The 27,069-nt window shown below is 42.6% G+C and overlaps 2 protein-coding genes across 2 annotated transcripts in view; both read right to left on the bottom strand.

The window, feature by feature from the left end:
- The window catches only part of RAMP1 (receptor activity modifying protein 1), a 43,512-nt gene extending 37,766 nt beyond the window's left edge, over positions 1-5,746 (bottom strand). The window contains exon 1 of the mRNA XM_032355317.1: positions 5,593-5,746. Within this exon, the coding sequence (XP_032211208.1) occupies positions 5,593-5,644 (52 nt within the window). The 5' untranslated portion in view covers positions 5,645-5,746. The remainder of the gene's footprint in view (positions 1-5,592) is intronic.
- An 8,196-nt stretch (positions 5,747-13,942) lies between these two features.
- RBM44 (RNA binding motif protein 44) overlaps positions 13,943-27,069 on the bottom strand; it is a 40,901-nt gene continuing 27,774 nt past the window's right edge. The window contains exons 14-16 of the mRNA XM_032355625.1: positions 22,774-22,919; positions 22,494-22,638; positions 13,943-14,909 (exon numbers count right to left, since the gene is read on the bottom strand). Of these exons, the coding sequence (XP_032211516.1) occupies positions 22,515-22,638; positions 22,774-22,919 (270 nt within the window). The 3' untranslated portion in view covers positions 13,943-14,909; positions 22,494-22,514. The remainder of the gene's footprint in view (positions 14,910-22,493; positions 22,639-22,773; positions 22,920-27,069) is intronic.

Raw genomic sequence — 27,069 nt, 5'->3', positions numbered from 1 at the left:
GCTGTCACCCCACCCACCCACCCCAGCAGCAGGGTCTCCGGCCCAGTGGGAGCAGAAAACAAAATGAATGGTCCCAACTGGGAGGAGGTGACCAGACCAGCCTTCCTGAGATGAGCTATGGATCTACTGCAGAAGTCAAGGTTGGGGGGCAGGGGGGGTAGGGGGGGAATGAAAACAAAGCCAGAAGACAGTGTTGCTGGGACATGGAGTGGAGGAACACGTTCAGGGACACAGCCAGCCACACCTCAAATGCACAAAACAGATCTTCTTTATACTCCAGCAGCGGCTGGGTAGAAATAAATTGCAGCAAGTAACCCATTTGTTGGTGTTTTTTTTCCAAGTGGGCTCCATGCCCGATGTGGAGCCCAACACAGGGCCTGAACTCACAACCCTGAGATCAACAGCTGAGCTGTGATCAAAAATCGGGCGCTCAACCGACTGAACCACTCAGGCGTCCACCAAGTCTTCCCTCTGTAGTGACTGCTAGGCCTCTGCAGGAGAAACGAGTTCCTGCCAGAGGGTGGAGACACTGACTGCTGCTTGGTAACCAGGCGGTCCTGGTGTTAATCCCATCCGGCGGTAAATCAGGGCAACTGCTCTTCAAATGGCGACAGGTACTTTGCGGGCGCAGACACATCGTCAGATGAACCAGAAGTCTGCATATTTAACACCAGGGCACACAGGGAAGCCTGAGGAGGATAGGTGCTCCGGCTGACCCTTGCACCCCTTCCAGGGGGAGCTAGCTGACCACGCCCACACAGCACCCCACCTCGGCCCACCCTCCCCACCAGCCCATGGACATGGGCCCTGTCAAAGTGCCCTGTGGCACCCAGCAGCCATGTCTCTATCCACCCATCACCTTGGCTTCTGGTCCCCAGCCTGCACCCCTTCTGCATCCCTTCTGTCTGTGGCTCTCACACCTTCCCGACTCTGAGGCTACCCCAGATGTGTCTCCTGGCCAGAGCTTTCGGCTATGCCCTGGGCTCACGTGGACACCTGCCTGCCCTTGTCCCCTGAGTGTCCAAGGGGACACCTAACCCAATGCGACTGCTGGTGTGCGGGCTGCCGGGTTTAGCAAACACAGGACGCCCAGTCCCGCGTGAGCGTCAGATAAACAAGTATGTAAGTACTGCCCACGACATATTTACACCAAAGCAATTTGTTGTTTATCCAACATTTGAATTCAACTGGGGACCACGTGCTTTCCTGGGGAGCCGGCTGTGGAGCTCCAGTTCCCTACCCTCCAACGCCTTCCTGCATCCCTGTGGCTCACCCCCACCCCCACAGTGCGTCCCTCACCTTGGGGACTCTCTGGGGCCCCTCACTCCTGCTGTCTCAAGCCTCGCCCTCACCTCTATCCTACCAGCGCTCCCTGGTCCCCTGCCTCCAACTGGAGGCAGTGCACGGCCCAGGGTTGCCCACTGCCCTGGGGTAAAATCTGAACATCTTACCTTAGCCCACAAGACTGACCGGGTCCTCCTTCAACACCAGCCTTGCTCTAAGCCCTCTTCTCTGCAAGCTTCAGCCATAAAGGCTTCCAGAAAATTCCAAGATTTGGGGCCTTTCCATAACCATCCTGGGGAACTGGAGTGCTCTTCCTAAACTGCTCGGGGGTCCATGGACATTCGTGCTGGGCGTTCTTGTGGGGCTGAGGGGTCGTCCCAGGCTGAAGAGGGCAGCCTCCAGCAGTGGGCTATTGACCAATGTCCCTGGTGTCCACCTACTAGAAACCCCTCCCAGTTATGACCCTACATGTCCCACTTGTGTGTAGGACAGATAGAAGTTTCCAGGAGAAATAGTTTAGTGCTTTCCCCAAAGCTCCCTGATCTTTCCATCTACCCAGCCAGCAGCCATCTTTCCTCTCACAAACAGACCCACAGAGTCTTCTAGAAGAAATAAACACGCAAAGAAAAAGCCAGCCTTGGGTATCGGTGTCACCAGGTTTCTGCCTGAGCGATTCTGCTTCCTGGACCTCTTACCCCCTGACATAGGGTTTTGCTTTTATTTGTGTTGATAACTGGCCAGAGTATGTGACCCTATGGCAGAGTCATCAGTACCCAACTGCTTCGGTCATCTGCTGCCTTTTGCCCTCCCGGGCATGTGTGGCTCAGGAGACTCCTTGCTGGTGGCCCTCGTGGGCCTGGGGTGCAAAGCCCGGGAGAGCACGGGTGGGCACTGGCTGGGTCCACTGTACCCCACCTCCAGCTCCTGTGAGTGACCCAGTGGGTGGAGGGTCACCCATCCCAGGGATGGGGGGCAGGGATGGCCAGGGAAGGCTTCCTGAGGCTGGCAGTCCCCTTTGAGGAACAAAGGAAGCCAGACCTGGCTGTGGGGTTCAGACCAGGGGCGCCTGAGACCCCGGACCCCGGCGGAGTCCTGGCCGGCATGCCTCTGGGGACCCCCTGCTCACAGCCCGGGCTTCCAGGGATGACGAGAGTCAGGTCCTTCCACGTCAAAGAAAATACTAAGATAAACCAATCTCAGGGGGAAAAAAAAATCTTCCATGGACAACAGTAACTTCATTATGTGAACGTGAACGAGGCCTTGTTTAGGTTGGGAGCCCTCCTGTTGCTGCCCTGTTGACATAACCCTCCTCGCTAAGAACAAGGGAGCTCTCCAGAAACAGGACTTGCCCGAGAGGTCACCCTGTCAGGGAGGGCGGGAAGACTGGTGAAGAGGCCACAGCAGCTTTGTCTCCCCCCGGCCCCGGGGGACGCCGTGGGCAGAGGCCGGCCAACACAGGGACTGGCGCAGGTGAAGCCACCACAGCCGCCTCTGCCTGCTGCCCCTCTCCCCTTCTCCCCACCCCTGCTCGCTCCTCTCAGCTCAGGACAGCTTCCCTGCATCCCACTGGACAAGAGGTCCTGGGGCAGGTTTCCAGGCCCCCAGGACTGCCTGCCACCCGCTGTCCTGTAAAGGTGGTGGGGGTCACAGGGTGGAGCTCCATCTGAGTGGCTCAAAGGTGTCTGGAGAGCTTTGTCTCTGTCTTGTCCTGGTCGCCCCAACCCCGCCCGTGGCTCCCATGAGGGATGTGATGAGACGGGTTTTCCCTTGGCTCCAGCAAACAGACGGTTTAACCCCAGGGTTCCCTGCCCTCCCTCAGGCAAGCCTGTGCACAGGCCTGAGTTGGGGCCTACAGGGAGGACAGCTCACCTTGCCAGGGGGCACCCCCAGAAAGGGCAGGCTCCGCCCCCACCGGCGGGGGACGCTGGCAGCCAAGCCTGGGGGTTCCATGCTTGGGGGTGCCGCGTTTTCAGTAGAATTCATACTACGACCTGGAACCTCATCACACACTCTGCCAGACCCAAATTTCAACTAATGAGAAGCCGTGAAACTGATTGATTCTGGGAGAAAAAAATCAGGAGGAACAGAGCAGCTCTTTGCAGGAAGGGTCCCACCTAACACATTTCCTTGGAGAATTGCTCACGACCACTTCCAATGTGGACATAAGTGCCACTCAACAGCTCTGGCCTGGGACTGGTTGGACCTGTACTGACGGGCAAGCGCCTATGGAAGGGACACAAAAATCCAGAAACTTCTCCCTGCGGTTAAATGCACAGGGACAGTAAACAAACACACGGGAGGTAATTGACAAATAAGAATCCTTCAGCTTTGGATTCCAGGGTGAGAACTGCCTCCAGATTCAAACCAGCACGACGATCTGATCACATATGCTGCATTTCCTGCAACGCCCCAGGCCATCCCAGTTATACTTGTGCCGAGATGGAGTCCCTTATTTCAACAAATACAACCGCTTTGCAAGAATGTCCTCATTCTTGCACGTGCCTGTGCAGCCGGCACACCCGGCTCCCAGGACAGCGTCAGCCAGCGCTCCTGAGCAGAGGTGGGCGCCAGACAGAATTGACAACGGACCCGGCCATCACAGAATAACCCTGGGTGCTTTGCAAACGTCCTTCTTTGCTGATGGATGAAAACATTTCAGTGGCCATATATGAAATTTGTAAGATGTACGTGGTACTGTCAGGGTCTTCTGTAAACATAAGAGTATGCACAAAGCACAGGTTTACAATAGCTTGATTGTAAGACTGTTACAGAGAAGTTCTTGAGCCAATGGACCAGCACATTAAAAAAAAAAAAAAAGAAAAAGAAATTCCACATTGCTATTTTGGGAAGCTAAGTCTGCATCGCCAAGGAGATCTGGCTTCTGCTACAACTCGGGAAGAAAACAGTGTGTGCTCCATGATTCTACTAATTACCGCTGGGCTCTGATGACATGAATTTACTGATAACCTCACAGAGTTGTGTTTATTTGGAAAAATAAAGCTGTAACATTAGCCAGACCACTCAGACTAATGTTAAGATTATAGGACTCTGGACTTCCACCATTACGTGTGTTATTTTCACAGTAAACAAGGAAGGTCTTTATAGGCACTCCTGCCTGAGTTTTTATTTACACAGTCTTTAGAAGGTGCAGTTTCTGGAATCCAGTAAAGAGCATTTCTTTAGTCAGTTATGTTAAAAAAAAAAAAAAAAAGTGACACAACCCAGCTTCCTGCTCTGTTAGCAGAAAAATGTTCATTTCTTAGGAGATTAAAACAGTAAATTCCATGTCAAGCCAAAGGGATCTTAACACAAAAGGAAAGAATACTACTGCAAGATTTTGCTTTACAGGTAACTTCAGCCAAAAGAGTTTAAGGGGCAAGATCAGTCTTCTGATCACACTTCAGGCTGGTGGGGGCTAAGGGTTTTATGCAGAGGGACTCCTTGGCCCCTGGCCACCAAAGGGCTGCTAGGTGGTCCTAAGCCCCGCTCCTCCAGGTGCCCTGGGCCATCTCTCCTGAGGAGCCACACGCCCCCAGCTGCCACCCCGCTAGGAAGCCAGCACAGCCCTCAGCCCTCCACCAGTACCAGCACTTGGGGCACCTGTGCAGGTGTTCCTGACCCACATCACCTGTTCCAGGGAAAGCCCACAAGTACCAGTGGCAGTTGGATTCTGCCATTTAAGTGCCCTATTTTTTTTTTTTTTTTTAAAGTAACTGCATACAGGAGATGAATCAGTGGCTAAAAGAGTTTAGAAAGTCTTCTTAGCTTTGCCTCAGGAAAGTCGTGAGGATAATTTCAGGGTAAATTATGCTAAGTCTGGTGCACGGTCCTGTTGCCCCTGGGTTTCAGTTATAAACTCTCTGGAAACAGAAAGCAGAGTATATTCTGTCTCCTCACCAAGAGTCCCTCTTTGAACTTCTTTTAGCCAGAAGGCCAAGTTCACAAAAAAAAACTGTGGAAACGAGGGCGAAGGCTAGTCTCATGTTTGCAAAGGGCATCCTAGGGAGGTTTGTTTGCAAATCAGCCACTGCGGCACATGGCAGTCGTCTTCTCAGCTTTGATTTCTGGACCCGTGGGCCGAAAATCCGAGTCCCGGTGGTACAGCTGCGAGGTGCCTCCAACGCCACGCGAGAGCCCCAGGACGCCTGCACCCGCGGCGGCCGCGGCGCGGGGCCGGAAGCACAGGTGCGGGGCAGCGCGTTCCCGGACGTGCGCGGGAAATATGCCCGTGTCTCCGCGCACTCTCGCGCCCCCCCCGAGCTCCCCTCCCGAGACCCTTCTCCCCCGAGGGACCCGAGCCCTACTCACCTAGGAGCAGCCAGAGGCCGCGCCGTGGGAGGCCAAGCAGGCTTCGGGCCATGGCGCGCCTCCGAGCCGGGTCGCCCGCAAGCACTGAGCCCGCCGCGGCGCCGGGGGCGGGAGCGGGCGCGGAGGGAAGCGGCGGCGCGCGCCTGGCCCTGCCCACAGCGGCTCCGCGGTGGGGTGGGGGCGGCGGGCAGGTCTCCGGGACCGGGCGGTGCGGCACCTGCAGGCCGGACGCGCGAGACGAGGCGACCCCACAACGAGCAGCGCGCGCGGCGAGGAGCAAGCTCGGGGTCGCCGGGACCCTTCCTGGGGGACGCGCGCTCGGGCTTCGAGTGGTGGGGGGTAGGGGGAGTCTGCGCCGCGACCGCTGCCGTGGTTGCTTCCGAAATGTTTGCCTAAAGGCGAGGGTTTAAGTTAGGTAGGATCTCCTAGACAGGGAATGGCAGTCTCAACAGGGGCACCATGCTCTTCCTCTCGCTTCTGCCCCCGGGGGGTCTGCTTTGCGAAAGGCCAAGACTACATCTCTCTTCCCCAAGGTGCGGGCACTGGGGCACCCGCGGGGACAAAACCAGCCCCGGAACCTGGGGAGACTCCTACTAATCAGAAGAGGGCACACAATGAGGAACTAGAATAAATTCAGGATAAGCAATGGCGTGGGCGCAGGGGAGGAGGGTAATGTCAGGGGAGTCCTGGTAGGACTGAAAGGTGCCCCCGTGGATTGCTGCCTAGGATGGCTGACCAGAGACAGAGGAGGCTGGAGAACCTGCCCCCGGAGCTCACCAGACTCCCAACTCCAGCAGAAAGAGGACAGCATTAGACTTGCCTTGGAAGGCGGTCACTCTGGGCTTTTGCGGGCCTGGAGAACTCACAGGGGGAGGGGACGAGAAGCCTGGGCATACTTCTTATAGAATGATCAGAGAAGGGCTCCTAGGGATGCATAGGAGAGCCCTGGGGAAGGAGGTTTCCCGGTGCAGAGGCATGAGTGAGAGACATAAGAAAGCTCTCCTGGTGGCTGGATCTCACCAGGGGTTCCTTCCTGTAACATCCTATTCCAAGGAAAACTCTGAGAAATTAACTTACGCTCACCCAAGGCGGGAGCGGGGGAATCCCTACTTGGAGGGATGGCCACACTGGCTCCATGCACTTAGCACAGTGGCTGGCCCAGGTCCGCAGTGAAGGACTGGCTCCTAGCTAAATGAAAGGGAGCAGAGCCACCTGCTGTCTGCTCAGAGAACAGGAGGCAGCTGATGGTGGATGGTGGTCATTTTCTTCTGAATACAGGCTGGGAGGCGCTCAGGGCCAGCATGCCTACAACCGGGGACCCCAAATGGTCCTAGGAGTGAGGGGTCTGCATCAGATGGCGGGGCAGGGCACAAGCTCTCTTGACTTAATTAGCCCCTCTTCCTGAACCTTAAGAAAGTACACCTTACTGGGCCGCCTGTCTTCCCCCACTTTACTCATTTAGTAGACAACAGAGCCCCTACTGTGAGCAAGATTGTGCTAGGTAAACATTGCAGGTCCTGCCCTCGGGTTTGTAATCTAATGGGCAAATTAAAACTCTCGATAACAACCCAAAAGCCAAGATACAGGAACTGAACATATGGGATGCGGGACACCGGGCCCGAGTGTAGTGCAGGGAATTTTGAGGGCTGGCCGGCAGGAGTGCAGGAGAGGGACTGCAGGACAGCGGGAAGGGAACGGTGAGGACCGGAGCCCTGGGCCAGCTCCACTGTGAGCCCTGAGCTAGGGTACATCAGCCACCAGGAGGGCCAAGGGCATGCATCGCTGGGCTATCAGACTTGCCCTACGCTCACAGATGGCACAGCACTTCCCACTCTTGGCTCGTGAACCTCTCTGTGACCTCTCCTCATCAGGCCCTTTGGGACTCCTGTACTCTCATCAGGAGGCTGAGCAGGAAACATTTTTGGGCAATATTTTCTCTGAAACTCAACAGCAACCGGACGCAAGGTCAGGGTAAGGGGGGCCATTTGTCACTTCCTCTCTCCATGTGCCTAAACATACCCCCTAACAGCCACATACACCTAAAAAAACAAGCTGTACTTCTCAAGCTCATGAGCTGTGTAGGTTCACAATTCTCTTGAGAGTACTAGTGTGTGTGTGTGTGTTGTGTGTATGTGGGTGTGCCACAGACACCCTGGGGTCTCCATGACTGTGTTGGGGAGTCTGGGCAAGAGATGTCCAGTAATTACAACAGGTTCCCTCTTCTGCATGGGTGGGAACGCAAGCAATCTCCACGCTTGCCCGACAGCCATGGCACACAAGAGGCGGTGACTCTGCCATGGCTAGATTCTGTCAGAAGCATGTGGACTTCTAGTAGGGAGCACGGAAAACCATCCTACTCCCAGGCACCTCCAGCTAGATGGACATGAAAGTGCACAATGGAAGAGTTGAGAAAATGGCCAGATGCTTGGCTATGTGCGCAGCTAGGTTAGAGACACAACCTTGAGGGGTCAAGAACTGCTGAACATTACTAAAAATTCAAATTTAACATAAGAAGACCTCTGCTTCCAGCCACGCTGAAGTAACAGGAACCGGATTTACCATCCCCACTTATATGAAAACACTGGACAAGACCGATGAAGCCACAGCTGTCACACTGGACCACAGGCAGGGCAGGACCGCGATCCCGGGTGGCAGGGACGTTAGTGAGATAGCCTGACTGCTTGCTGCCTGTAACTTCTAGATCACAGGGAGCTGGGAACCCAAATAGTGCCCAGAGTCTCGTGGAGTCGAGGAGAATGCTGGGAGTCCAGGGAAGGCCTGGCCAAGGCAGCTAGAGAGGCAGGGCTTGGGAGTACAGGGGAGGAATGTTGCACAGGGATGGTCTGCAGCACCACCACCCCCCGACCCCCAACAGGAGCCTGGGACTCTAATACTGACTGGTGTTCACATGGAAGGACATTGCCTAAGGCAGAGAAAAGGACCACCAGAAAGGAACAGATTGGCACAATCCCCAAGAACTCACACAGGGCCTGGAATGGCTCCACTTTCCTCCAATCCTAGGGGAAAAACCTAGAGACAGGCAGAACATCTGATGAAGTAATTAGGGTATTGCCTTTGTAGTCAGAAAAATGACACAGGCTGCCCTGGGGCCACCTAACAAAGATTAAAAGCAAGAACTGACCAAGCCAAATGATTTCCCAGTAACTACTACATCCCAGAACAAAGACCTGAGAAGAAAAATAAAAGAACAAAGCCCTAGGGAACTGTAAGACAACCTCACATAGCCTAACCCACATGTGACTGAGAGTCCGGTCAGACAGCAATATGGAAACTACTGTGTAGATGTTGCTCTACAAACCTACGAATTCAAGAATACAGATAAACCTTAAGCACTAGAATCATGAAGAAGAAAATACAGCAAGGCCCATCACAATCCAGTTGCTCAAAACCAGTCATAAAGAATCTTATAAGCAGCCAGACAAAAGTGCCTTCGATACAGAGGAAAGGATTCAAACGACAGAAGCGTTCTTCTGGGAGACAGCACCGACTAGACACAGATGCAGCAACAGCATTAAGGACTGGGAGAGGAAAACTGTAAGGGTTCTGTACAATTTTTCAATAATTTTCTGACACAAAGGGGAAGATTTTGCTGGCATCCTCACCACTAGACCCGTGAGTTAGAGGTAAAGATTTAGTCAGCAGCGATGAATGGGGGGTTCCAGAGACGTGTATGAGCAGTAATGACTCCGTTCTGTTCCGTGAACAGCATCACAGGAGCACTTGGCTTCATCAAACTTCAGTTTTTCAAACCCCTCAAGGGTGTCTTGCTGGTAAAACCCAAATACTTGGGACTTGCAAGTGGCTAAGAAGGGCTTGCATAGTTTGATTTCCCCAAATGCCCTCTCCAAAAGCAAATAAAAACAAGGGAAAAGTATATCCTGCACAAAACTGTATTGTCGGCGTCACTGGGAGAATCTGGGAGCTGCACAGAAACTAAGAGCAAAGTCACCAAATGCCTGAGTGTGATGTCCCTCACCCCCCTGCAGCCAGCCCACCTCAGTGAGCACAGGAGGCTTGAGAAGAACTGGGGGGGGCAGGAGACAGGGGTTGGCACAGGCCCTCAGATTAAATCTTAACATCCAAGATACAAAAATCCAAGAAATAATAATTTTTAAAGTATCTCAACACTATATAAAATAGTAAGAGAAGTCAACCTATCCAGAGCTACTGCAGAAAAGCAAGAGATAAGATTGCACACACATGACCCTAGAAGCCCTCTCCCCTCTTGTGAGGCTGTTACATATGTGTAACACAACCATACTGCGCGGGGGCGCAGTATGTGGGGGGCGGGGGTGGTCAGGAATAGGAAACACCTGAACACATTCAGAAAGCTGTTGCTATCCTGACTGCACGCTGTGAGGCTAAAGACACCAAGAACTGTGGTCACTTCAGGTTTCTACCAGACTGAGGAAGTCGAGGGGAGTCTGTGTGCAGAGAGGGCCCAAGACCAACTCCAACAGCAGGGAGCACCCCTGCTGACTGGAGCTTGGCTCCTGGACAGCATTCTCCAATAAAGGAAAATGGAGTTTGGGGCACCTGGGTGGCTCAGTGGGTTAGGCCTCTGCCTTCGGCTCGGGTCATGATCTTGGGGTCCTGGGATTAAGCCCCGAGTCGGGCTCTCTGCTTGGCAGGGCGCCTGCTTCCCCTCTCTCTCTGCCTGTCTCTCTGCCTACTTGTGATCTCTCTCTGTCAAATAAATAAATAAAACATTAAAAAAAAAAAAAACAGGAAAATGAAGTTTGTTGAAGTAGTTGATTCCAGGACAGGGCCAGTAAGATGAGCCTAAAATAGTCAAATAGTGGTGGCAGAAAGTGAGCACTTGAGAAAGGATGACGATTTTCACAGAGACACAGAACCCAACCTAAAGCAGCTCCTAATCTCTAAAGGCTGATGACTTCTAATCCCTTAAAAAACAATCTGAGTAACAAAATAAGAAATGATAGTACTGTATTATAACTCACAGGCCAGATAGACATCAGCAAGTCCACACTGACCTCCACAATTGAATAAATAAATGGGGGCGGGGGAAGGACAGCTTTTCCTCACAGGCAAATACTAAGTAATAAATGTGGGAGAAAGGAAAGACACAAAATCATCATCAAACAAATACCACAAGAATAATTCCTTCAGGCAAGATCTGCTAATGGATGCCAAAAGCAGTGAGCAAAACATTTTAAGAGAAACAGGTGTTTTCATACTGACAAAGAGCTCTCTCAATTGTAAAGGAAAAATTGTAACTCTATGCTGAAACCCAGCAGAGGCCACCATAACCAACTGAAGGGCATGACCTGTAAGAGACCTATCACGTACCCCCAGCTGGGAGGTACTGATGATACAGCACTCCTGTGGCACTCTTCAAAAAATGCATAACCTCAGTCTAGTCAGGAGAAAACAGCTGATCAACTATAATTAAGAGGCATTCTACCAAGTAGTCAAGCAATGCTCATCAAAAGCATCAAAGTATGAAAGACAAGAAAATACTTAGGAACTGACCTAGGCTAGAAGGGGTACAGAAAACAGTAACTAAATGCATGACATACTGGATTGATTGGGTCTTGAACAAAAAAAGAACATCAGGGGCGCAACTGGTGCAATCCGAGTAAGGTTTGCGGTAGCAGTACTGTGCCAATGTTAATGTCCTGGTTTTGATTACTTTGCTATGGTTCTATAAATTGTGAACTCTGTGCTATTTCTGCAACTGCTTTGTAAGTCTAAGTGTTGATAAATAGAAGTTAAACAGCTCTATACCAAGTATTCAATTCCCAGAAGTTCTTGGTGAACACTGTAACCGTTCCTAATTATTTCAGGATTGTGTGTGTGATAGACATAGAGATATGAAGACAGAGCCTCTTGATCCAGCCACACCTGAATTCATTTCTGGAGTTGTCAACTATAAGCTGATTTTCCTTTTTTTTCTTCAGCTTTTGTTAGGGGTGTATTTTTATAATTTGTCCTCAATTAGCCTCTAACTAATATACTATTATGGTCTGTTTTGTTCTAAGGAATATTGAGTCAGGTTACAGACAGTCATAGAAGAGAAAAAAATAAAGTAAAATCAAAATAGAACAGCAGGAAGATACAACAAAGTTACTACACAAAAAGAGGCATTATTGAACTCCACTAGCTGACAGTACCACCATCAGCAGCACACTCTGACTGAAGGCTGTTTTATTAGAACAAATACTGTGTTCTACTTTATGCCATACTGATAAGGGAAGATACTTGCCTCCATTTTACACACCAGACAACTGAGGCACAGGGAAGTTATCTAACTTGTCTAAGGCTAAACAGCTAAGGAAGTTGGAATGGGAATTTGAACCCAGGGAACCTAGCTTCAGAGCCTACATTCTTAAACAGTGTGCTACCAGGCTTTCTACTTCCTGGCAATAAAAGCAGTGATTTATAGCAATCATGCCCATAATACATAACATGATATTCTCTGATCAGGAGACTATCAGCCCTAATTATCATGCAGTTATTAAGATATAAGTTCTATATAAATAGTAGCAATTGAGGGGTTCCACAGCACTCATAGCTCACACAGAACTGTTTCCCCTGAGAGTCAAAATTCAGGTAAAGATACACAGAACCTGTAAACTTCCATCGTCTGCATTCATTTCCTAACGCTCATGTAACACATTACCGCAGACTTGATGATTTAAACAATACAAATTCATTATCTTACACTTCTGGAGATCAGAAGTCAGACACAGGTCTCACTAGGCTAAAATCAAGATGTCAGCAGGGCCATGTTCCTTCTAGTGACTCTAGAGAACAATCTGTTTCCTTGCCTTTTCCAACTTTCAGAGGCAACCCTCACTCCTTGGCTCCTGGCTCCCTTCTTCCATCTTCACAGCCAGCAACAACAGGTAGAGATGCTTCTAGAAATGCTATTTCTCTGGCTTTCTCTTTTGCCCACCCAGCTAAGCCAGGGTCATCGTCCAGGTCAGCTGTTTAGCAATCTTATTTACTTCTGCAACTTAACTGCCTTTGCCAAAGTGACACATCCACATGCTTGGATTGGGGAGATGAGAACAGGATGGGCTGGCGGTCATTACTCTGCTGACCAGAAGAGCTAATATTTACTGAACATTTTATGTGGAGGTAAATACGTGATAATTAACAATGATAATAGTGAAAAAGCAGTGAAGTTAATACACACAGAACACTGGCTGGAGAACTTTTCCTTTGAAAAGAGACTACTGATTATACTGGGTTGCTCAGTTACACACATTATCTCCTTGGACCAGAATTGACATTGGTATCAGGCAGAACCAACTGGGAACTTTGGTCCCACTTTTTAGTGATAGTCTTAAGGGTATCAACAACATTCCAGATCTCTGGTGTTCTCTAAACATAATTACTTGTATATTTGAGTTGATATAGCTAAAATGTTGTTCATTGTCCCAATAATACAGTATGAAAAAAAAGTGATTCTGAGCAATAACATGTCTGCTAAAATTATCTAAAACTTTGCTAATTTAAGATATTTGGAAACTTGGATAATTTGATCAGTCTTTAGAATTCTACCAGAGTTTTATATAATTAACTAATGTCAAATTAAAGATTTTAGAGTAAGCTAAGTATTGATTTTTTACTTGAATTCCAAGAGATTCACCAATTACTCCAGTTGTTATATTTAACTTGGGAAGCTTCATATCAGTACTCAATTTACTGGTATTAACTTTTTGATCTACTAAAGTTATCTGAGCTTTACCTTTAGTTTTTGAATAAGACATCTTTAAGAAACCCGAGACTATAATGTCAAATGATCCTTTGTATATTTTCCCCAAATTGAATGCAGTAACTTGGTCTGTTTGTATTCTAAAAGGGGATTTCACTTCATCAAAGCCTTTTGGAACCCAATGACTAGCAGTATGCTTCTTATTGTTGCTAGCATGTTGAAAATAATGTTTAGTCCATGTTTCAACTTTACTCAATGTTAACTCTGAATGAGCACTCTTTTCATATAAATAACTACATAATTTAACATATGGGAAAAAATTTCCACAATCCTTGAATTTGATGTATGGCCAAAAAGCAAGAATTCTCAAGTTTCACTTAAGAATCCTTAAAAAAAAAGAATTTTTTTCCCACCCTGACCCAATTCCTGGTAGAATATCTGGGGTGGATCTGGTAATATCTGGAGACAAATTAATAACCAAAAATCCCTTAAAGGATGAAAATTTTGAAATCCAGGAGTTGGATAGTTAGCCTTCCTTCCCATCCATGTGTATTCCACATAAACACTCGTAGGCTCATTCACACCTGGAAAATGCCATTAAACCTGCAGAAAGTATTAAATTTAAACTTGTACTACAGATTCTGCCTTTATTAAATACAAATACATCAAATATAAATGTTGACTAACTTTTAATCAAATGATACCAACTATTGAATGCTCTAAACATTTTAAACATTTGAAGAAAATGCATCTTAATATTAGCAAAACTGTAATTTTAAACTTTAAAGAAGTTAAAGAAGAAACTTTTAAAAAGTAATCCATTAAAGAGATTAATAGGATATAAAATTGGGCTTTGAAAATTATTGCAATTTACAATTTAATCTAATCTAACAGAACTTACTAAAAAAACAAAATAAACAATATGGTGACTAGTGTTTTACCAAAGCACACGTGGATTTACTCTCTTAGGGAAAATACAGCTTAATGTTTTATACTGTAAAGTGTATATATATATATATACACACACACACACACACTAAAGTCAAAAATACATTAAATGTATCAGAGCTTCAATATAACTGTCTAGGAAGCTTAAAAATATACACATTCCAAAATGTTATGTATCTGTGAATTCCCATTCAGTTTATCTGTTATCCTGTGGTCCAATTAAGTCTTAAGATTACTGAAAACTGGAACTAAGAACTTTAGGTAAATTATATTTTTCATGGATGGAAATCACTTAATGGACTCTGAAACAATAAACCTGGTCTTGGTCACTATTTTTAAAAACCAACTTAACAAAATTTTTAAAAGTAGACACAACCATTTTTTTCTAATCCAAAATATTCAGCTTGAAGTCTTTAAGTAACAAGTTTGAAATATAAAGTTTATAAACATTAAAATTATTTTTTTTATTTTTAATATAGAGAAGATGGTAATACTGTAGAAACAACAGCTGTTAGATGTGAAGGGAAGGCTATAAAGTACAATATACACAGCTAAATCCGCTTATTAAGCCTATTTAATCACGGCATCTTGCAATTGCCACAATTTTTTCCTAAGTGTTGTAGAACATTCTCTGTAGGAGGGAACTCATGCTTTCCAAGGAATTCTATACAGATCAAGAAAAGAAGGGAGAAATCAACCACAGAACATATTGATTTAAATCCAATATTCCACAGAAGTATATACAGAAGTCCCCCGTTCTCTGCACTCTTCCTTCCGCCTGCAGTCGGCTGGGGTCCAGGAGCAGGAGCAGAGGGCCCTCCTGAAGTACTGTCACAAGGTCAGTGGGAGTCTAATGCTATGTCACCTCCTACGTCACTCATCTCGCCACGGGAGCATTTCACCATCTCACACCATCATGAGTAAGCTAGGGACAGTGTATTTTGAGAGAAACACCACATTCACATGACCTTTATTATACTACATGGTTATAATTGTTTTATTAGTTACTGTTGTTACTTTCTTACTGTGCCTAATTTGCAGATTAAGCATTATCACAGATTTGCGTGTATAGGAAAACCACAGTATATATGTAAGGTCTGGTACAATCTGTTGGTTTCAGGCACCCACTAGGAATCTTGGAAGTTATCCCCTGAAGATGGGGGGGGGGTACTACTGTAGTTATTTATCAGTACACTCCACTACAAAACCAGTCATTATCATTAAACTCATTTTTCATATTACGAATATCAAAAATACTCACATTAAATTCTATCCCTTGACTAAGCATATCACTAAACTCTACCACTATGTCAAAATAGAAACAGGCCACTAGATATTATACATATAGAGGACTGTTTTGACTATTTCCACAGAGAAAACCAGATTGTCATCATGGTAAAAATGTGGCAATGTCTGGAACAGAAATCACTTAAGTGACATATGAAGTCTACTTTCTTCACTGGGAAGCACCATGGCTGGTATGATACAGTTAGACTCACAAACCGGTTTATTAACCGGTTTATTAATGAACCGGTTTAAAGACAAATATATCGAGTATAATACAGATGTCTCCCTCTATGACAAAGGTCTGGTGGATCTGCCTGCAGCCTTGTAATAAAATATTTGGGTTTCCTAAGCATGGGGCTCTTCCTGTAATGTACCCTGCTGGATATGTGGTTGTCAGCTGGCTCTCACTGGGTTGCCCTAGGAGCACTGAGGCTTGAGGAACAAGGCAAGAAAATAATATTCTGGCTACTGCTATCGCTGTGGGAACAAACTCTTTTGTCTCTGTCCCAAGAGGCTCATGTCTTTTGACAGCATTAATGAAATTATGGCACATTAACTTGTTAGTGTGCATATAAAATAAAAAGACCCTGAGATTTCTCATGAAGAAAAGATTTGACATTTTATTTCTTGCTTGTTCAGAATTTTACCATGTATGGGTGGTAAATTTTATCTACTTCTGTATCTACTGAAATAATAAGGTGATTTTTTTCTCCATTGTTCTCTACATAGGGTAAATTATATTGACTTTCAAATTTAAATGAATCTTTCATTCTTGAAATAGTAAGTTTGGCCATAAAGTATTATTCTTTTTACAAACTGTGGGATTCAATCTGCTGATATTTCTTTTTTTGTTTTTTAAGATTTTATTTATTTATTTGACAGACAGAGGTCACAAGTAGGCAGAAAGGCAGGCAGAGAGAGAGAGAGGAGGAAAGCAGGCTCCCCGCTGAGCAGAGAGCCCGATGCGGCGCTCGATCCCAGGACCCTGGGATCATGACCTTTAACCCACTGAGCCACCCAGGCACCCCAGTCTGCTGATATTTCTAAAAGAAATATCAGCATGGTCTGGTTTTGGTATCATGACTATACTGATTTCTCTGGAAAACTTCAGACTGATATTCCTTCTTCCTTAAATGTTTGGGGAATTCATTAATATAGCCATCTGAGCCTGGATTTTATTTTGTGGGAAGAGTTTTATTTATGATACAATTTCTTTAATAAATACAAGATTAGTAAGATTTTTTATACTTTCTAGTGTCTGTTTTTGTTAAGTTGAATCTTCCTAGGAAGATTTAATAAAGAACTTGAATACATTAAAGTCATTGACAATGTCCTCTCATCTTTGTAATGACTAAGATTTGTGATATTTCCTTTGTGAAAAATATTACCTTGCTGGTATCTTCACTTTTTTGCTTTATCAGTCTCATCAGGGGTCTATCAACTTTATTTTTTCTCTTCCAGAATCAAATTTATTGATCCTTACTGTTTGTTATTTCAGTAGTTTTCATACCTCTTATACTTCCTCTGGGTTATTAGTTTTTTTCTTCTAACTTCTTGAGTTATATACTCTGCTCATTAATTTTGTATCATTGTTATGACATAGGAATTCAAGGCTATCCATTTCTGTTTACAAAGCTCTACCAGCATCCCTCAGGTTTTGATGTGGAGGATTTTCATTATCATCCTTTAACTAAAACCTATGTTCTAGTTTTCATTTTATGATTTCTTCTCCTAGTCCCTGGTTATTTAGACATTTATTTCCAACATGGAGATTTCCTATTTATCTTTCCATTGCTGATTTGTAGGTTATTTGGATTGTAACCAGAGAACACACTCTTTTCAATCTTGTAGTTTTTACTGAGATTTATTTTATGGCCTAGCATATGGCCAAGTTTTGCAAATATTTCAAATGACCTGAAGAGACTTTGCAGTTGTGATGTGTCTTACATTCTACATAATGTCCAATAAGTCAAACTGCTTATTTGGACTGTTCATATCATTAATACCACTACTGATTTTTTTTTTTTTGCTGCTTCTACCAGAGGTATAATCTCTCATTATAATTATAAACTTGCCAATTTCTCCTAACAGTTCTGGAAATATTTCCATTTTATATCTTAAGGTGTTTTATTAGACGCATACAAATTTCAAATTGTTATTTATTCTTGGTAAATTAAATATTTTTTCTTCAGTAATTTTACTGCTCTAGCATTTACTCTAATGTTAATATAGTGTGGCTCTTTTTCCATCCTTTTATCTTTTAATATCCTGATGTTTTTAGGATGTGTTTCTAGAGATTCTATATAATTGGTTTTTAAAAACCCAATATGACAATCTGAGTCTTTCATAGGAATATTTTGTTCATTCACAGTAATATTTAATTATTGACATAACTGGGTTTTCCTCATCTTACTAAATATTTGTCCTGCCTATTTTATGTGTTCTTTTTACTCTCCTTTACAACCTACTTTTACAGGTTAAAAAAAAAAAAACTTTTTATTAATCCATACCCTCTATATTAGCACTGGAATCATAAGCTTTTAAACACTGTGGTTAAAATATACATAAGATCTACCATTTTTAAGTGTACAGTTCTATGACACTAAGTATATTCACATTGTTCTGTAATCATCCCCATCCAGAACTTTCTCATCTTCCTAAACAGAAACTCTTACCATTAAATAGTTACACCATTCTCCCCCTCCACCAGCCCCTAACAACCATCATTCCACTTTCTGTCTTTATGAATCTGACTACTACTGTAGGTATGTTGTGTAAGTGGTATCATACAGTACTGGTTCTTTAGCGACTGGCTTATTTCACTAATCTTATCTTCAAGGTTCATCCATGTTGCACCATGGGTCAGATTTCATTCAAGAATGAATAATATTCCATTGTATGCCTAGATCTCATTTTTTCTATTACTCCACTGATGGATCTTTGGGTTGCTGCCACCTTTTTAGTTCTTATAAATAATGCTACTTTGAACATGGGTGTACAAATTATCCATTTGTGTCCCTGCTTTCAGTTCTTCCAGTTACTCAGAAGTGGAATTGCTGGATCATATGGTAATTCTATGTTTAATGTTTTGAGGAACTGCCATACCATCTTCTACAGTGGCTGCACTACATCCACCAGCAATTTACAACACTTCCAATTTCTCCCCATCCTCATCAACATTTGTCATTTTCTGTTTGGGGTTTTTTGGTGTTTTGCCCACTTAAAATTTATGGTGTTTTTTTAATTGTTGTTGAGTTATAGATATTCTTTATATATTTTTGGATAGTGACCCTTATCAGATAAATGATTTTCAAGTACTTTCATTCTGTGCACTGCTTCTATTGACGGTATCCTTTGATACACATTTTTAATTTTGATGAAGTCTAATTTATCTTTTTGTATCCAAGAAATCATTGCCAAATCCAGTGTTGTGAAGCTTTTCCTCTGTTTTCTTCTAAGAGTTTTATAGTTTTAGCTCTTATGTTTAGGTCTTTGATCCATTTTGAATTAGTTTTTGTATATGCATAAGGTAAGGTTCCAACTTCATTTTGTGTATTCTCTTAAAAATTGTTCTTTTAGTAATTACCCTAAAGATGACAACATGCATCCTTTACTTATTATCAAAGTCTGGTATCAGCCGGTTTATGTGTAAAAGGAGAGTTAACATAGCAGGATCGGGACTACTCTCCTTACAAAAAGACCTGCTAGCAAAGTTGGCCCCCAGCTAGAGTCTAGAAACCTGGATTTTGAAGAGTTTTCACCAATCCCAGAGTGGCTCACTGTACCAAAACTTGTAAGAACAATGTGGTTTATACCAAACAGCTGCTTTCCTTCTCAGTGTCTGGAACTTTAGTATGTACTAGGCAAGTGGGTCCTATGTGACCAGGCCCCAATAAAAATATTGATATTTGTTCTCTAATGAGCTTTCTTGGCATACAACATTCCATACGTATTGTCATAACTCATTATTGGAGGAAACAAGCACACCTTGTCTTGTGTGACTCCAATGGGAAAGGACTCTTGGAAGCCTATGCCTGGTCCTCTCTAGATAGCACCATATGTGGCTTTTCCCTTTGTTGATTTTGCTTTGTATCACTGTGTTGTCAGAAATTGAAGCCATGAGTACAGCCATATACTGAGTCATGTGAGTTTTCCAAGTGAATAACAGGCTGGGGAGAGGTAGTAATGGGGACCCCCAATATAGTACATTTTACCCTCTTTCCAACCTACAAGGTATATAGAATAGTAAGTGCCTAATTTCTTTATGCTATTATTGTCATATATTTTTTATCGGACCTGTAAAATACCACTATTCTTGTTTTATATAGTCAATACCAATTGATATATACATTTTCATCTTTACTTCTCCTACATCTCTGACCTTTCATCTAAAATCACTTTCCTTCTTCCTAGAGAACACTCTTTAGTATTTTCTTTACTATAAATGAATCTTTTAAGTAACAAATTATCTTAGTTTTTGAGTAAAGATATATTTATTTCCCATTTATTCCTGAAGGCTTTTTAGAACCCAAAGTTTGTAGAATTATTTGATGGCTTCTGTTAAGAATCAGATGTCAATCTAATTGTTGTAAATTGATTGAGGTAAATTCTTTTTTCTCTGGATGCTTTATAGATTTTAGCTTTATTTTTTTCTCTGATATACTGATGTCTTTTTATTTTTCCTGTTTGAGGTTTGAAAGGGTTTACTGAATTTATGGCTTGATGTTTTCCATCATTTAAAGAATACTTCAGCCATTTTGTTTCCAAAAAATTTTTCTGCTCGATTTCTCTCCCTTTTTGTTAAAGCTTTGTTACATCCATAGATGGTCTCACTCTCCCTCTCTCTCACCTTCTCTCAGGTTTTCTGTCTTTTCTTTCTCTGTGTTTCATTCCATAGTTTCTTCTGACCTACTTTTCTTTTTTCCTAACCTAATTCTCACTTCAACTATTTGTCTAATATGTTATAGAAACTATTAACTGAGTTATTAAATTAAATTTCCTTTTTTTCATTAGTGGGATTTCCATTTTTAAAGTATTTTCAGTTCTATATTGAAATCCTCAATCTTGTCCTTTGTCCCCCTGAATATAGCACATCTGAATCAGTTAGCTTTTGTTGTGCAGTAAATTACCTTTAAAACTTAGTAGCTTAAAACAATGGTTATCTATTTAAGCTTATAATTCTGCCCATTAGCAATGGGCTAGACTCAGGTAGGTGAGGGATTTTTCACATCTTGGTTGGGCTTGCTCATGGCTCTGTGGAGAGCTGCCAGGTTGGGAGGTTGGGGTTGATGTCCAATCTATGCCAGATTCTATCACGTGTTTAGGAGCAGCTGGCTATAGGCTAGAATGCCTTGGCTATCCTCCATGTAATTTTTTGTCCTCTAACAGACTGGGCTTTTTCCTGTGGCTGCAACACATTTCCAAGAAAGCAGACTAATCAAGTCCTTTTGAAGACAAGGCTTGGAAATGGCACAACTTGTCAAAGTAATTCAAAAGGCTAGTCTAGATACAAGTGGGTGGCAAAACAGATTCCACATCTTGATGAAAGGAGCTTCAAAGTCACCTTGCAAAGGTCCACAAATGCAGGGAAGAGAATAATTATGGCCATTTTTAGAAATGGTCTATCACTATATATATATCAAGGATATATTCTTTAAGGGTGTCTGGTAACTGAAATATCTGGAGTCCCTGTGGCTATACTGTATTATTGTATTCTATTATGTAGTGTTTATTATCCAGTAGTTTTCATTTGTGTTATTTTGGATTGTGCACTCTTCTTTACAAAATAACAAGTATGTATAAAATTGTGCGTAGAAATAATCTGAAGCCTAAAATGGTATTACTTTATTCCAGAGAATTCCTATCTTCATTTCTTCTAGATGCATGTCAGAAATAACCCCACTATCATTTCAATCCAACTCAGGGAATAAATTTTGAAGCTGAGTTATAGTCCCTCTGAAGAACTATGTATTTCTGGTTCATAGTTACTAGTAGGGTACAACCTGCTGGGGTTCCAACCCAGTGCTGAGTGTTCACCAAGGCCCATCTCCCTGGCTTCAAAGTTATCAGAAGTGTCCTTTAAACTAGCTACCCCTCTACAAATAACACTAGGGGACATGTGGTCCCAAACATTGGGTATATTTTCCTGAGATTCATCTCTGTACCTTGGCCCACTAATTCATGACTAGGTGGTAGTTCCCCAGTGCCTTGTTTATATAGGTACTCTTTACTTTTATTCAACTTTTCTAGCTGTTCACCATAAAAAGCTGGCTTTAATCACTAGACAGCTCTAACTGAAAACAAATCCCCATTCGTTATTTTATAACAAAGAATCCCATGTTAGTGCCCATAATGAAAAGTATGTACAAATTCTTTGATTCACTTTTCTTCAAGAGAGGGAGCTTAATTCCCTTCCCTTTGAGTATGGATTGCATACAATAACTCACATCTAAAATGTGACAGAAACCACGGAGTGTGCCTAGGTGACAAAGACACTGTAGCCTCCACCTTGCTCTCCCTCAAAGGAAGCCAGCTGCCACAATGTAAAGACACTCAGGGAGCCCCAATGATAGGCCCAAGTGGTGAGGCCCAGGGGGCCAAAAGCCCTGTGAATGAGCCATCTCAGTAGCACAACCTCCAGTCTCACCCAAGCCTCCTGATGACTACAACCCAAGCAACATCTTTGACTGCAGCAGTGTGAGAGTTCCTAGGTGAAAACTACCCAGCTAAAGCCACTCCTGAATCCTGACCTGCAAACTATGAGATGATGAATACTGTTTGATTAATTAAGTTTTGGGTAACTGGTTTTGCATTAGTAGTTAACTAATACAGTATGTTTGCCTTTTAATTTTATAATACCATTATTTTATTACTTTAAATTTAATACTATTTTTTATTTGAAAAAAACAATAGCTTAAACATTTCAAGTAATATTTAAATATAAAAGATATGCTTGATTTACCTCTTGTTGCTTCTTTTAGTCCTAACTGGAAGCAGAATTTTTCAAGACAGATGAAGTCATTTCCACAATAGTATTAATAGATAAGCCATTCAGAAAACCTTTATGATTTATTCTCACTTCCTGAAGAGCATCTATAATATGGTCTCTATGCAAAAGGAAAACACACATAAGCACCTGTCCTTTCCAAAGTAACACATTCTAAATATGGCTAAGTTACCACACTGAACTATATTTTTATATAAAAATATTAAAACCAGTGTAACAGAATTGTAGTCATTACCTGCGAACTTCTGGATGTAGTTCAGCCAGTCTCTTCATGATTTTGGTAAAGCTACGCAGATTCAATGTATTTGGTGGTATGAATTGAATAGGTGTATCAGGTAATAGTTTAGTAGATTCAATCTGTTTACAATTCTTCTTGACACCCTAAATAAACATTTTAAAAGTTTTCCTAAAACAGTGACCATTACATAGACACTTTAGCTTATTTAATTAAAATAAAATTTAAAAACTACAAATGGTAAAATAAAAATTCCTAAGAAATTTACTTTGAGTTGGGATTATTTATGCCAAGTAGATTTGCTTGAACTGTGTTGTGAACCATGTATTTAAATAGAAAAAAAGTCCCACATGTTTTCTAATAGTGACAAAATATTTGGAGTTAAGTCTAAATCAGCCTTTCTCAATTGGGATTCTTCATCTGAACCACAGAATACAGATGTTAACTATTCTCTCATTTTCCCCAAAGATAGGACATAATTAGTTTCATTCTCAGTGTAGGAGAGAGGTTAATTCACTACATACAGTGGATATCTAAGGCTTATGGCAGGGAGGCTTAGTTCTCTTACTTAACCTGACAAGCGAAATGTAATTACATAGTAATTACAAATATTCTAGATTTTATTTCCTAAATATGGCATCAACACAGACTATATATCCAGAATTGGACCACATACCATGGAAGGAAAACTGGTTATATAAGATAGAAACCCCTTCACCTATGAATCTTACAATCTGATCAAACAGACAAAATTAAAATGATTAATTAGTATTCACCAGGTTATAAATTCTATGAAACCACTACATATCCCATAAAAATTCAGGCTAAACAAAGAGCTGAGACTTTAAAGTCTAGATGAAAAGACAAGGCAAAATATATCAACTATTATATCTATCCCATCAGAACATTATCATTTTACTTAACTGTTTATTGTCTTTCCTCACTAGATTTAAGTTATACAAGACCACATATTTTTTGGCCTGTTTTGTTCTTTGCTGTTTTCCCAGTGTCTAGAATATTTATGAATACAATTGGTATGTAATAGCAACTGAATAAATAAAAGTTTAGGATACAATAGTTTATGTGATAGTTTAAACCCCAGAAAGGATGAGATTTCCAAGAAAGAGCCAAATTACTGCTCAACAACAGTAACAACTACTATTAAGTTGAGTGCATTTTCTGTGCCCGGCATTGTTCTTCTAAGGACTTTTCTGTATTAAATTCATTTAAACCTCACAACATTTGTGAAGCAGGAACTATCATTCCCATTTTAAAATAAGGACGCTCAGACACGGAGGTTAGGTAGCTTGCCCAGTCACATAATGAGCAGGTAGCAGGGTCAGGTTCTGCCCCTCATGGTAGACAATATATATTTTCTAAATAAATGAATGTAACGAATAAATGTTGGGAAACTGAGAAAAGAAAGGTGATAATATCTCATGTATTAAATAAAAATTAACTCAAAATCTTTGTGACCATGGGTTTTGCAAAGCACAAATTAAAAAAGAAAAAATTTGATAAATTGTATTCCATCAAAATTAAAAACTCCTTTAAGACAGTATTAAAAGTAGGAAAAGACTAAGTATAAGTTAGGAAAAAGTATTCCCAAATCTTATATATCTTATAAAAGGTTTGTATTCAGAACATAAAAAAAAAACCTCTCAAAATTCAATAATAAAATAAACAATTCAATCAATCAATGGACACTTGGGTGGTTGCCACAACTGGGCTACTGTAAGTAATGCTGCTATTAAAAATTGGGGTCCACGTATCCCTTTGAATTAGTGTTTTTGTATTCTTTGGGTAAATACCCAGTAGTACAATTGCTGACTTGCAAGGTAGTTGTTTTTAACCTTTTGAGGAACTTCCACACTGCCCGTTTGCATTCCTACCAACAGTGCACGAGAGTTCCCCTTCTGCCACATCCTCACCAACACCTCTTGTTTCTTGTGTTGTTGATTTTAGCCATTCTGACATGTGTGATGTGGTATCTCACCATGGTTTTGAGTTGCATTTCCCTGATGATAAATGATGTTAGTGATCTCTTCATGTGTCTGATGGCCATCTGTATGCCTTCTTTGGAAAAATGTCTATTCATGTCTTCTCATTTTTTAATCAGATTACTCATTTTTTGGATTGATGAATGAAAAAAGAAGATGTGATACACACACACACACACATACACACACAATGGGATATTACTCAGCCATAAAAAACAAGGGAACCTCTTACACTGTACACAAAGATAAACTCAAAATGGATAAAAGACCTCAATGTGAGACAGGAATCCATCAGAATCCTAGAGGAGAACATAGGCAGTAATCTCTTTGATATCAGCCACAGCAACTTCTTTCAAGATATGTCTCCAAAGGCAAAGGAAACAAAAGCGAAAATAAACTTTTGGGACTTCATCAAAATCAAAAGCTTCTGCACAGCAAAGGAAACAGTCAAGAAAACAAAGAGGCAACCCACGGAAAGGGAGAAGATACTTGCAAATGACAGTACAGACAAAAGGTTGATATCCAGAATCTATAAAGAACTCCTCAAACTCAACAGACAATCACACACAAAACAGACAATCATATCAAAAAATGGGCAGAAGATATGAACAGACACTTCTCCAATGAAGACATACAAATGGCTACCAGACACATGAAAAAATGTTCATCATCACTAGCCATCAGGGAGATTAAAATTAAAACCACACTGAGATATCACCTTACACCAGTTAGAATGGCCAAAATGAGCAAGACAGGAAACAACATGTGTTGGAGGGGATGTGGAGAAAGGGGAACCCTCTTCCACTGTTGGTGGGAATGCAAGTTGGTGCAGCCACTTTGGAGAACAGTGTGGAGATTCCTCAAGAAATTAAAAATAGAACTTCCTTATGAACCTGCAATTGCACTACTGGGTATTTACCCCAAAGATACAGATGTAGTGAAAAGAAGGGTCATCTGTACCCCAATGTTTATAGCAGCAATGGCCACGGTCGCCAAACTGTGGGAAGAACAAAGATGCCCTTCAACAGATGAAAGGATAAGGAAGATGTGGTCCATACACACTATGGAGTATTATGCCTCCATCAGAAAGGACGAATACCCAACTTTTGTAGCAACATGGACGGGACTCGAAGAGATTATGCTGAGTGAAATAAGTCAAGCAGAGAAAGTCAATTATCATATGGTTTCACTTATTTGTGGAGCATAACAAATAGCATGGAGGACATGGGGAGATAGGAGAAGGGAGTTGGGGGAAATTGGAAGGGGAGGTGAACCATGAGAGACTATGGACTCTGAAAAACAATCTGAGGGTTTTGAAGGGGCGGGGGGTGGGAGGTCAGGGTACCAGATGGTGGGTATTATAGAGGGCACGGATTGCATGGAGCACTGGGTGTGGTACAAAAACAATGAATACTGTTATGCTGAAAATAAATTTTAAAAAATTAAACAAACAAACAGGGGAATCTTGCTATATTTGCAATGAAATGAATAGAGCTAGAGTATATTATGCTAAGTGAAATGAGACAGTTAGGGAAAGACACATCACATGATCTCACTCATATGTGGAATTTAAGAAAACAAATTAGCAAAGGGGGAAAAAAGGGAGAGAGACAAACTAAGAAACAACTCTTAACAATAGAGAACAAAATGAGGGTTACCAGAAGGGAAGTGGGTGGGGGGAAGGGTTGAAGAAGATTTGGGGTTAAGGACTGCACTGGTTGTGAGGAATACCAGTTGATTTAAGAAGTGGTGAATTACCATATTGTACCCCTGAAACAATATACTCTATGTTAACTAACTGGAATTTAAATAAAAATCTCCAAGCAGCAAACAACCCAATAAAAATGGCCAAAATATGAACAGGAATGAAATGCTATATACACAGCAATATGGATCAATCTCCCAACACATTAAGCTAAGCTGTCAGGCTAACAATGTTGTGTAATATTCATTCACATGACATTCTGGAAAAGAAAAATCATAAGGAGAGGAAACAGAGTAGAAGACTATGTTCTGGAATGAAGAAACTGTTCTGTATTGTGACTGGGGTGTGGTTACACGTCCATGTGTGGTTTCCTAAACTTGAAAATACCAAAAAGAGTGAATTTTATTCTATGTAAATCTTTTAAAAACCTGTGGAATTCCTATAGGACCCCAGGCACACTGTTGAAGAGTGGAGAGGTGAGGGTAAAAGGGGCAACTTCATTATTTTCCATGTAGTGTTTAAAACCCTGATGAGATAAAAATTGAGAGCATATATAATAAGATGACTATATTTTATGGTTTTAATGATTAT

This window comes from Mustela erminea, chromosome 8 (assembly GCF_009829155.1).
Source record: "Mustela erminea isolate mMusErm1 chromosome 8, mMusErm1.Pri, whole genome shotgun sequence".
NCBI classification, from domain to species: Eukaryota; Metazoa; Chordata; class Mammalia; order Carnivora; family Mustelidae; genus Mustela; species Mustela erminea.
The sequence above is the reverse complement of the archived record's forward strand: the minus strand, read 5'-3'. Positions and strand labels throughout refer to the sequence as shown.